The 13,722-nt window shown below is 38.0% G+C and overlaps 1 protein-coding gene across 1 annotated transcript in view; it reads right to left on the reverse strand.

Annotated features, from left to right (window-relative positions):
- LOC121728035 (protein Wnt-2-like) overlaps positions 1-12,849 on the reverse strand; it is a 48,974-nt gene extending 36,125 nt beyond the window's left edge. Inside the window, exons 1-2 of the mRNA XM_042116133.1 lie at positions 12,605-12,849; positions 10,840-11,446 (exon numbers count right to left, since the gene is read on the reverse strand). Of these exons, the coding sequence (XP_041972067.1) occupies positions 10,840-10,931 (92 nt within the window). The 5' untranslated portion in view covers positions 10,932-11,446; positions 12,605-12,849. The remainder of the gene's footprint in view (positions 1-10,839; positions 11,447-12,604) is intronic.
- Between the last annotated feature and the right edge of the window lie 873 nt (positions 12,850-13,722).

The raw sequence follows: 13,722 nt of genomic DNA on the forward strand, positions 1-13,722 counted from the left end.
CTATAATAAGCCCGTTGTCCCCTGATTCCTTCTCCAAAATTTAACCGATTTAAGTAATTTTTTCATTAAAGATTAAAGATAGGCTTGAGCTGTGTTCCTATGTTTAGTTTTTTTTTTTTGTTAAATCTAGCCAAATCTGTTTTCTGGATGTTTGAACACAGCGGAAAATCTGGCCATTTTTTTGGGTTTCTGAACGTTCATATCTTCTTAAAAAAAGAAAACATAGGAACATTGTATTAGTGGCCATAGATATTCAGGAAAAAAATTATAACTCTACTAGCATTATCCAGGGAGGAAACAACGTTTGTATGGGAAAAAGGGCGGTGTGGACTCCTCTTAAATATAACAGTAATCGCTTACGTGCGTCTCTCCCGATTCGGGTAGTCTCGAATAAAGAAAGTTTAACCGTTTCAATATAATATTGGTTTCAATAGTGTTAATGTGTGTGCCTACACTTGTGACAGTAAGTGGCAAGGGCTCAGTATAAACTGAGGTCTGAGCCCTTGCCCCTTACTGTCTGACACCAGGTTATGTCCTCATCATAAAAAGATGTTGAAATTTTCCACAAAATTTTCACTTGATGTAAGTATTTAACTCTTTTGCCTTTTCCCGTTTTGTACCGAACTCATCGCGCGTAAGTCCAACTCACTCTTGGCCGGTAACATTTTGTAGTAAGCGACAATTCGGGCTTGATGACTTTCTGATTGTGTAATTTGTTTTAGATGACCGTGAAGCCTCGGGCTGTATCATAATCAGAATGATCAAAAGACATGGTGGTTGCTGGGTGGATTTGACAGTAGCGTGAAATTACGTTATGATAAACTACTCTTGTATAATACGACATATGTATACAGTGCCTGTCTGTACAAAAGAGCTGTTAGGATGAGTTTTATGGATCGTTGAGTATTGACAATTATCTTTTAGGGTCAATTTATCAGAGTCGAAGTGAATTCCCAAAAACTGAACACAGAAAATTCAACTTTAACTCCAGAGTGCATTACTTCTGCGAGGCTAATCAGCGTTTGTCGGGCGCATTCACGCGAATTCGCGCGGATGCGCGCGCCTTTTTAAATTCTCAGAAGTCATAAAGTGCGTTAACGCTTTGGAGTTGAGGTTGAATTTGTTATATTCAGTTTTAATAATTCGCTTCGATGCGCTTCGACTCTGCGCTAGTATAAATTGACCCTTACAGTTATAGGTAAAGAGATTAAGGGACTGTTTCACCACTAAGCGTCGGATATGCTATCCATAACTTATCTGACAGATACTCTATAGTCTATACTCTAACTGTCAGATAAATTTGGATAGCCTATCCGGCACTTACTAGAAAGTGGTGAAACAGGCCCTAGCCTGTTTCACAATTTTACAGTTATCACGTAATAATTCTCCTAAGTAAAGTATATTAATTCTCTGTATAACTATTTTTTTTATTATACTTTTTGCACACATAATGGTACAGAGTCGGGCTTAATGCCTTTAGGCATTTTATTATTTTCTATGTAGCCTAGTAATATTCTTTGATCTTATCGCTCCAATATCGTTTTCGGCTACTATATGGACTCTGTACAATCATTTCGTAAAAGTATTTTCCTCCGTTTCCCTATACTTTTGCATCTACACCGCCCACATATACAAAGGTAACACCAGCAATAAATACCACTTATTCATTGATACGATAATAGCCGATAATACCATGTAATAAGTGTGGTAATGGCGTAAATTAATTTATCATACTAAATTACACGCGAACTTTATTAAGTCCGATACGAGTATTAAGACATTAAATAAGATTATTAAGATAGGCCTGTCGGGTTAAATAGTTAAGAATGTAATGATTTATAAAAATCCGATATAAGATCCATAAAATATGGAACTGAATGCGTTTTTGTAATGAGCAATTTGTGGTATTTAAATATTGTAACTTGGTTTACAATACTCACTCATTTTTCGTAAGGCGACATCGTTTACCTACAAGAACGTCATTAGAATTCAGGCCCTGTACCACGAAACGGTTTTGAGACTCAAACAATCGTACGAGAATGTTGTGTCCTACTCTAACAAACGTGATATGACGTTGTTAGAGCAGGACGCGGCATTCTTGTCCGATTGTTTGAGTCTCAAAACGGTTTTGTAGTAGACCTACAGATTTAAGAAGTATGGGATTTCATACTAATTTTATAAATGCGAAAGTGTGTCTGTCCGTCTGTCTTTCAATTGCCTCTTCACGCCCAAAGCGCTGACTGATTTGCTGAAATTTGGTATGAAAATATTTTGAGTATCGGGAAAGGATATAGGATACTTTTTATCCCGGAAAATGTTCGCGAGCGACAAACGAGTTTTGGCGCAACGGAGTTGCGGGCGTCATCTAGTACAGAAGCAGTTTCATAACTATTTAGTTTGATCGTCCAAACTGAAACGAGACGATGCAATGTTAAATAAGCCATTCCGAACTTAACTTATTGGACTTATCTTAATATATATATTTCTTGTGTGCGTGTGTATGTGACTGAACTCCTCCTAAACGACTGAACCAATTTTGATGAAATTTTTTGTGTGTGTTCGTGGAGATTCGAGAATGGTTTAGATTTACAGTTTGGTCTACTGGAAAATGTTTTTTCAATTAATTTCTTATTTATAAGGAGTTGTTGATTTTGGAATGTTTTACATTAGATCCGGCGGACGGCGCTATCATCGCATTCAATTTTAGTTTGTCCTGACAGATGGTGCTACGATTAATTTGAAAAAAATTTTGTTATTCAATTCATGTGCTGATTAAAATATTAAATAAATAACACATTGGCTACAATTTTAACCGACTTTCAAAATGGGGGAGGTGTTATGTTCGTTTTCTTATATTCAACGATTACTCCGCCGTTTGTTAACCGATTTTCAAAATTTTTCTTTTGGTATATAGGCTATCATCCCAATTTGGTATTATATTCAGAAAAGTGGTGATCTGATGAAGGATCCATAAGTAATCGAGGAAACTCCTCAAAACTTATAGGGAAACATATGGTGACTTCGGTTTCGTGAGAAGTATTCTAAGCATATGCTACCAACAAGTAAGATTTTGCACCGAGATATACCTGGTATACCGTGGTTCGGAAGGTGCTGAGAGAATTCCTGATTCTTTATAGATACAAGTTTGGAAGTTTCGGCGTTGTTTTAAGAACAGAAAGCATATGCTACTATGCAAATTACATTCTTCATCATCATCATCATCATCACTACCATATTATACCATTTCATAGTCTTTTAGATCGAGACTCGAGTTTGTCAAGCGATAATTAAAAAAAATCTATATCTACCTAATATTATAAACCTGAAGAGTATGTTTGCTTGAACGCGTCAATCTCAGAAACTACAGGTCCGATTTAAAAACTTATCTCAGTGTTAGATAGATCATTTATCGAGTAAGACTCATCATTTATCGAGAAGGTTATATTATATTATTACTCTAAGACTAATACGACAGAAGAAACTCAGGAAAATGTGGGAAAAACGGGGGAAATATTTTTTATGGAAAAATGTAGCTACGGATTCTGTAAAATTTCTAATTTACGCGGGCGAAGCCGCGCGGGACATCTAGTACATTATACAAAAACTTACGATTAAAATATAAAAACAGTGGATTTGCACCACACATTATGATGTGTTTCAGATGTGATATTAAGCTAAGGCATTATCACTTAAAGGGCCAATTTGAAAAACAGATAAAATACTATGACACTTATAACGCCAACCATTATTAACTTCATAAAATTTCATAACATATTAAAAAAAAATACGTGTGGCACTCGGGGACTGCCGCGGTAAAGCTATTGCATAGCATTTTTTATCAACTTATGCAATTATTATAATTCGCATACGTCTAGTCGCACGCACACAAACACCGTGCCGAAGTCTGGTAACGCCGCGCAGTAGTGGAGTGGGAAGTGTTAGGTATTTTTCGGTATAGAATTTCTTGATTCGGTCACTGCGCTTAAAGCCTTAAAGCGATAAAAGCTTAAAAATACTTTCTTCACAGTGTGGCTACACTTAACCGCTGGTTGCGTTGCGGCCAGGTGCGCGTCGTGTAGTGTATGGCGGCTTCACCATAAGGTATCTTGATGGCCGCAGCGGCCTGGCCGCCGCGGCTTGCCCGCTAGTGCGCGCTCGGGCTTAACCTTTTATCTTATTGTTTATGTTCAGGTAAATCAATACTCGATTTGTGTTGAATCTTGCTACTAGTCCGACCTTGCCTCTTTATGAAAGTTGCACCACTTTACTACTTTACAAGATGTTTTGCACTTTTTGCTGTACTTATTCTTATAGAGTTACAACGGTTAATGGTTTTACTTAACGGTCTTATGAGTACATCTCAATTCTCAATACAACAAGATGTTTTTAATTTTTATACAAAAGTGTAAAATAGAGCTGCACCGTCATTCTGCACCACTCAAAAACAAAGGAGGTGATAGATTGTGGTGTCAGAGAAGTCGTTATGTAGTAGGTTTTTTTTAAGGTAAGGGGGCAAAAGAGCAAACGGGTCACCTGATGGAAATCAACTACCGTCACTCATGGACACTCGCAACATTAGAAGAGCTGCTGGTGCGTTACCGGCCATTTAAGAGGGAATACGCTCTCTTCTTGAAGGTTTGCAGGTCACATTAGTCCGGAAATACTGCCGGTGAGTGGTGACAGTTTATTCCAGAGTTTTACAGTGCATGGCAAAAAGTTACGCGAAAAACGCACTGTGGAAGACCGTCAATCATCAAGGTGATGAGGATGGTATATTTTTCGCGTGGAACGAAGGCGAAAATTTGCAGGAGTTATGATTCCGAACAATTCCTCAGAGCGCTCCGCGTGATACAACCGACCGATATAGGGATGCAGAGTGAAGCTACATCTCAGCGTAATTCCAAGGGGTCCAGCCTGGTCCAGCCAGGTTAATGAAATGTTGAGTCACTTTCGCGAAAATGCCGCTTCGTGTATGGAATGAGTTGACTAAAAGATATTCTATACTTGGTCTGAAAACTGAGTATATTTAATCATGTGTCTAAAAACTGAGTATATTTATTGACGTGGGAGAGCCATGCTTCGGCACCAATGGGTCGGCTCGACCGGAGAAATACCACCGGCTCACAGAAAACCGGCGTGAAACTGCGCTTGCGCTGTGTTTCGCCGAGTGAGTGAGTTTACCGGAGGCCCAATCCCCTACCCTTTTCCCTTCCCTACCCTCCCCTATTTCCTTCCCTACCCTCCCCTATTCCCTTCCTTACCCCCTTATTTCATTAAAAAATCATAATAACAATATTATAATATTGATTCATAAACTTTTATTGAAATCGTGTTGTGTCAGGTACCTAGTTGGTACCATAGACTTAATATATACTGTCGTATAGGTTTATGGTTGGTACCTACCGTACCCAAACGCACTATTAGAAATAGTAGCGCCAATAATCATACACCAATAAATGTGAAGTTTATGCCTCCAAGGGTCCAATTCTCCTGCTTCGAATCTCGGAGAGAATGCTTTTATGAGTGGCGATCGCGATATCGTAGAATCGCATCCGTAGACGGTAGAAAGGACGGTAGAAACGACATGTCTATCTAAAGAATCATAAACTTCTCAGATAATATTCAGCACGCATAGTTCTAACTTTTAAAACAAGATGTAGTAGTAGTTTTAAGTTTTAATAAAATCAATCCTTCGAATTCTGAGGCTCTGAGGAAACTCGTGGAGTCGAAACCATCCAAGAGTCGCTTAAGGCTGCGTTTCCACCGGAGCTGCGTTGCGAGAAGTGTGTTTTTGATAGCCAATAGGATCGCTTCATTTGCCGGCTAAGCGCAGCTATTCTGTTGGTACTCAAAAACACATTACTCGAAACGCAGCTCTGGTGGAAACGCAGCCTAATGCATGAATAATTGAACATCGAATACGAGAATTGGGAACCAGTAAATAACAGTTCCGAGACCGTTTAACTTTAAAGCTTTTAATTTATTTTAAATGTCGTCGTAAACCGCCATACTTTCCACTTACTCGTTAAATTAAATGTTTCCTACCTACATCTACTATACTTACTCGTAACTATCGTTTTCTGCTTAGGTCTACTGTAGAAGATAGGACAGAAACAACACGGGAGAGCGGGCTTCGGCAGAAATAGACTATCTTACCACGGAGTAGATAAAGGTTAAATAGAGACAGGGTCTATTTTTTTCGGAGTTAGAATGAAAAAAATCCTTTTTACTGGTTGGTATATTTTCGAGTAAGTTTTAGGCAATATAACATCATGCTGCAACCCAATAGAAGCGAAAGCGAACGTGCGGACATTATTTATCATGTGTAAACACGGACGAATTCGCAGACAACAGCCAGGTTAATGATAAAATATTAAGTCAAAGTAGCTCCAAATCCAAAGATTTAAAAGTATTAATATTATGCAGACTGACATTGCAATAAAGGCACATACTATAGAGCAGAGGTTCCCAAACTATTATTTGATGGCACGTCTATGACATCACCTGAGTAATTATTCAGAAAAGTGGCACGTTGATAAGGCAGGGTTCGCCATCCCTTTCTAATAAGACAAATCAAGCTTACACAAAAGTTCTTCACTGATAACCAAATTAATTTTCATGGACCTACAATAATTGTTAACCCCCATTATCGTCTAGTCTCACGTGGACCCCTGGGGGTCCACCTGGATCACTTTGGGAATTACTGCTATAGACCAATGATCGACAGGCGCTGCGTGCGCGGCTCATTATGTCACGACATAACATTAATAAGCTGATGATAAATCATTACGTAGAGACTTGTTTAAGTTGATATTGAATCAATGTCTTCTACGAAACTGCTATACGATCTGCTGATGTCAGTATTCATGACAGCTGAGCTGAGGTCAGTAACCAAGAACAGCTGATTTTTCACTTATAATACCACAAGAGCTTCAAAATTATCGGGTATTTCCCGATAGGTTCGTTGCAAACAAATGAAGGAGCTTCGCTTCGCGCTCGTGATTTTTTAACCTGAAAAACTTGACCACTTTATTTGTTTGCAGGGAACCTTGAGGGAAATGCCAGATAATTTTGAAGCTCGTGTGGTATTCGGGGGATTATTTTTCCGTCCCAAATGTCGGCCAATAGAATTAGAATTTGTTTTTTATATATAGCAACTACCAGAGAAAATTTTCAAAAAATTATCAGTATAATACCATGTAGGTTGTACCACGTGACGTCGAATGGTGCAATTCCATTGGTCGATATTTGGGTCGGAAAAATAATCACAAATATTTATTAAAATAACATTATGAAACATCTGGCAGACTATGAGGTCTATGACCCTTTATTGCAATGTTAATAACATTGCAAGACAGCATATTATCTACGTATATAACATTGTATCAATTTTACCGTAGTAAGAGGTAAAATGACACCAGCCTACGTTTGTTCGTTTTCTGTCTGTCTGTCCGCAACTTCTTTGCGCCAAAATTTGTTTATCGCGCGGAAAGCGTTCATTTATTCGGGATAAATAGTATCTTGTGTCCTTTCCCAGGAGTCGGAAGTCAAAGTATCTCCATACTTTTTAGCGAAATCGTTTCAAGCGTTTGGACGTAAAGAGTTAACAGACAGACATATACATTATACACTTTCGCATTTTATTAGTATGGATGTTTAACAATTGTATAATATTATGTTAAATTACCAACAAAAGCTAGTCTGACTCATACAATGATGAGTGATGATTGCATATCTAACCAAAATTATAGCCAAACTTGTGTTTGTGGGCATATGGGCGGAGTCGGGTATCGCACTAAATGATTACCTATCACCACCTCTCATCCGAATATCGATCTTATTACAATGCTTTAGAATGAAAAATAGCATGAATATGAAATGACTGAGCCCACTATTATTGACTAAAGATAGTTACAGTCATAATTATTATTTTAATAGTCCTAGTCTCTATCAGTTTGCACACATTAATCTCAGAAATAGTTAAGCTGATTATAATTAAATTAAGCTTACAGATAGTTTATGTCTGGACAAATCATAATAATATAGTTAACACAATGTACTATTATTTATTAGCGATTTTACGCAAAATTATATTATAGTATTGCTCAGACTTTAAAGTACAATTTTTGTTCTTTAGACTTATCGCCTATCGGTAAGAGAAAAAGTTTTCAACGTCGTTTTTCTATTATCGTCAAGTCGAAAGACTAGTAAAAATTTGAATAATCGTCGCACAGTAATTAATCAAGACAAGATTTAGTAAAGTAATAGACGAAATCGAATTTTTATCTTAGTGGTGTCTTCCTTAGCGAAGACAGCTGCAAAACTTTTAACTTGTATGTTAATTTGTATCGTTGTATTGCCGTACAAGACGGACTTATAACGAGCACGTACGACGTAATTGGCCCACTGGCAGCCCACGTGTGGGACGACCATAACTCGCCAAAACGACCATTCCTATTCACGGCACATCATCACATTTTAGGGTCTTGAATATTATTTATTTTCAAGTTAAATATTATTTAACAAGTCACTTAAGAATGTAAGATCTCGTAATATAAATGAGATAAAGCTAATAGGTCAACGCACACTGAACAGGTCTGGCTTAGAGCCAGAAAAGATTTTTCAAAATTCTATCTCTGACGGGATCAAAGTTTGTAAACTAAGAATACTGTTTCAGGTGCAGTTGCGGTATACGAAGCGAATGTAGAGACAATCCTGTACCTTTAGCCCCAATTTCACCAACGTCTGTTAGTATTAATAGCTTGTTAAAATGTCATGTCTTCTCTTTCATTCATAAGAAATACGAAAGAGGTAACGTGATACTAATTCGAGCGTTAACTTTAACGGTCGTTGGTGAAATTGGGACTTAACCTTGCTCTTTTTAATTCTGACACTTTTTAAAAACGCTTAATAGTTACCTACTTGAATTGAGTTACTTCATACTTTGCCTTTCTACCATCATCTTTTTACGAGTAATATAAGGCAAAACCAGCTTTAAGTATCATTTGTTTCGACCGACATTTTCAGTAAAGTACCGAACCCTAGTAAGCTCCAACTTTTGAATACCCTTTATTCCCTTTTTGATTCGCAAATTTATAGTAGATAATTATAGGGTGCTTTGATGGGTCTGATGGGTGATCGGCAGGTACTCGGGTATCTGTACAACATATCATTAGGCCTTTATGTTTGTTTACTTGTTGGCATAAAGGGTTTTTTTCATTGAAACCTTCTTTTAGAATTTTGGCGAAGTTGTTTTTTAGGAAAAAAAATGCGGGAACAATTTCGTTGTTACCTCAATTGGTTGTTGTTCAACAACAATAAGCATCCTAATTCTGTAAGATCGTTTTAAGAATTTGTTTGGAATATTAACATTTTAAAAATCAATTTTTTTGAATCAAGGATACAAGCTTTTGCGAACATTTTGCTTTTTATATTATAGGCAGTAGTTCTTGTTATTCTAAATTAAAATATTTGTTAAATTAGATTAAAAATTCCTTTGGTTTTATAATTTATTACATTAGATTAAAGGTATTAGAACAGGGAAGCCAAGTGCCCCCACCAAGATGAGCAAAGCGAAGCGCGCAAGGGCACTACCTATCTTTTCTCGAAACGTTTCGTCGTATCGGATTTTTGACGAAGATGAAACTTGTATTCAGGCAAGTGAATAAGTTAAATGCTCGACTATCTTTATATATAAACACTAATATTCTTAATCCGTCTTAGTATTATAGTCTTATGGCCGTAAAATATTAAAATATTTTAGGAAAAACTCTTGCTAAAAATTGCTTTCAAGCACGCGATATAAACGCACGCGGTCATCAAATACGCATCCAATGTTTTAAAGGACTGACCAAACTCGCTTTCAAGTCGTAATTGGCTAAATTATGTGATTTCAATGAACCGTTACAACATTACAGATAACAATCCGAAACCAATGTCCAAAAGCTTTTACCAAGGTCGACTCGGTGAACTTTACAAGATAGTTCTACAAATTGTTTTCAATATAAGCAATACTTATTAACAGAAGTTTTAGTATATTTCATAATTCGTTTATCATGTTCACATAAAAACTGTCTTATATGTTCGTTCCTGGGACCTACAGTATTTCAACATTATAATCATCAGAATCAGTTCAGCAGTTCAGCTGCAGAAACTTTAACCGAAAATGAAGATGTAACAGACAAGCATACTTTCGCATTTTTAATATTAGTATGAATTCATTTATAGCACGAAAACCGTTCATTTTTCCGGTATAAAAATCTTATCTCCATACCAAGTTTTAATACAAAATTATTGGTTTAGCGGTTTAAGGTTTAAGAGTTAACACTTTCGCATTTATAATATTAGTATATCATACAGGGTGCAAGTGTGTAGATATATTAGGTAGATAAGGATGCTCTCCACAATTATCGCGCGACTACACATTATCGCCACTCACCTCAGTAGTCCGGTCGGCGCGATGGTGGCGCGCGAACCGCACATACTAACATTGTCTCACATTGTCGCGGGAGTTGTCGCTCACATACACATAATGTCGCCACTCACCTAACAGCCAGCAGCACGGCGAGCAGCACACACAGCAGCCTCTGTAGTCCGGTCGGCGCGGATGGTGGCGCGCGAACCGCACATACTAACATTGTCTCACATTGTCGCGGGAGTTGTCGCTCACATACACATAATGTCGCCACTCACCTAACAGCCAGCAGCACGGCGAGCAGCACACACAGCAGCCTCTGTAGTCCGGTCGGCGCGGATGGTGGCGCGCGAACCGCACATACTAACATTGTCTCACATTGTCGCGGGAGTTGTCGCTCACATACACATAATGTCGCCACTCACCTCACAGCCAGCAGCACGGCGAGCAGCACACACAGCAGCCTCTGTAGTCCGGTCGGCGCGGATGGTGGCGCGCGACCCGCACATACCAACATTGTCTCACATTGTCGCGGGAGTTGTCGCTCACATACACATAATGTCGCCACTCACCTCACAGCCAGCAGCACGGCGAGCAGCACACACAGCAGCCTCTGTAGTCCGGTCGGCGCGGATGGTGGCGCGCGACCCGCACATACCAACATTGTCTCACATTGTCGCGGGAGTTGTCGCTCACATACACATAATGTCGCCACTCACCTCACAGCCAGCAGCACGGCGAGCAGCACACACAGCAGCCTCTGTAGTCCGGTCGGCGCGGATGGTGGCGCGCGACCCGCACATACCAACATTGTCTCACATTGTCGCGGGAGTTGTCGCTCACATACACATAATGTCGCCACTCACCTCACAGCCAGCAGCACGGCGAGCAGCACACACAGCAGCCTCTGTAGTCCGGTCGGCGCGGATGGTGGCGCGCGACCCGCACATACCAACATTGTCTCACATTGTCGCGGGAGTTGTCGCTCACACACACATTGTCGCGCACCCCATTTTCACTAACACTTTCCACCTGGAAATAAATGAAAAAATTTATTGCATGGTAGGAAAACGCAAATTTTATACGTACCTAATAGACACAATGGTTACATGCAAGGTTGTAGCGACTATAGAGGATGAGGCCCTATGTTTTGGATACGTCTTATAAAATCCAACGATGAACACTACTGGCATACTTGATACAAGACTCATAATATTTTAAATATAATGTTATGACTTAATATGACTTATGATTGAACTTTAAATCGTCACGCGCAATCTTCCACTACTTTCTGTCGCATTACACCTTTTCAAAACTATGACTTTTTATGCAAGCACCCTACACGACTACACAAAATTTAAAAAAAAAAATGGGTTGCACTCCGGGAGTGCCGGCAGAAGTGAAAACTTGATTATTAACGTTGTGCATTATTTTTTTTAACCCATTTTTTATGAATATCGATTTTTTTAATTAATCGAAACTCTTACAATCGATTAAATTTTTAACCCATTTTTTATGAAAATCGATTTTTTAAAAATCGATTTTTTTAATTAATCGAAACCTTTACAATCGATTAAAAAATATCGACAATCGAAAAAAAACAATCGATTGTTCGATTAATCGATTTCGATGTTACAACACTATATATAGGTATATACTCTCCAACCCTTTTACGGTTTTTCGATCAGTACGAGAATCTGACGCGAGTTTCACAGTTTTTACCCATCCCACAAAAGTGCTCAACGCCGCTAAAGAAGTTTTCACTTAAAAAAAAACCACCAAAAAGGGATACAATTTTTACCTTTAGGTACTATCATTCATCACATAATATTATTTATTCATCACTTAATATAAGCAATATTACATATTTACTCTATTTATTTTCACTTAACAAAATTCTCATAGAGTAGACCGGCGCAAAAGCCTTTATCAATATGTCATGTCATATCACTTTGACGTTCACAAAGTCTCCCTTAAAAAATCCAAATTTTGAACTCAAGCCCACAGTAAATACTTTTTTTAACCACATAACACTTAAAACATCGTATTTCTAGTTCATTTATGTTTAAGGTTCTGATATGGTACACCGGTGCAAAAGCCTATGTCATGTTTAATCACTTTATGTCAAACGTTCACAAGTTTTGCCTCCAAAAATTCACCTTACAGCCCTGATTTTGAACTCTAACTCACAATGAACTTCTTTTCACTACATATCACCTCGAAACATTGTGTTTCTAGTTCATTTCCTATGTATTAATACTCCGGCATTGGAACCTCTATCAATATTTCTTGTCATAAGTCACTTTATAGTAAACAGTCAAGGGTTTTTTTCACAAAGAGTCCCAATAAAACCCCTTTATTTTGAACTCCAACTCGCAACTAGCTCCTTACTCCCCACACATAACCTCAAAACTATCATATTAACCGAACGAGGTGATAGAGTGAGCCTCACGACTGCTATTACGGAATTACTCGTTATAATATATTAATGATTTTTGTGACCTACATACGTGACGGACTCACATGTAAACAAACCGTTTGCCCATCTAATTCACTTTGAACGTCAATACTCGTTATGTTGTAGGAAAATATAATAATAAGTTAGATGAAAGCGCCAAAAATCCGTTATCGCGTAGGAACCGTAGATTTTTGCGGGATAAAAGTATCCTATGTCCTTTGAATATTAAAGCAAAATCGGTTCAGTGGTTTGGGCATTACAGACAGACAGACACACGTTCACATTTATAATATTAGTATGGAAGTATGGATTCATTATCACTTGATAGACCTTAAACTTTTCATATTAAGCTCTACCAAGTAAACACTTTATACTCTTCTATCAAACAATGTTATTATAATGACTGTGATTTTAAATTTTTGATGTACGATCAGAGCAATTGATTAATCCTTCGCTCGTGGATTCTTGGAAATCTGCTGTAATTCTATTGTGTTTCGCTCACCGGTGAGCTTATGGGGCTTGATGGGTTAATATGCAAATGGTGAACTCATAGTATTTAATGTCAAATCAAAGTTGGTCGAGATTTTTCCGCTGGGCTTGTCATAGCCTGCCTGATAGCAATTGGTACTACTAATATATATTCTATGGTACTTCTACTTAGTTGTTAAAGTTATCCTCTGTCTTAGGTTCTGAATCTGAACCATTCTCAAATATTCCAAAGCCAACCAAAATTTTTTCTGAGACTCGATAATATTGATAGTTAAGTATATTGGTAGATGTAAGTCAATAACAGTGTCAGAATTTTACGATCAATATACTATCGACATCACGCAATGTCATGGTCACAGTG

This window comes from Aricia agestis, chromosome 6 (genome assembly GCF_905147365.1).
Source record: "Aricia agestis chromosome 6, ilAriAges1.1, whole genome shotgun sequence".
Taxonomy (NCBI): Eukaryota; Metazoa; Arthropoda; class Insecta; order Lepidoptera; family Lycaenidae; genus Aricia; species Aricia agestis.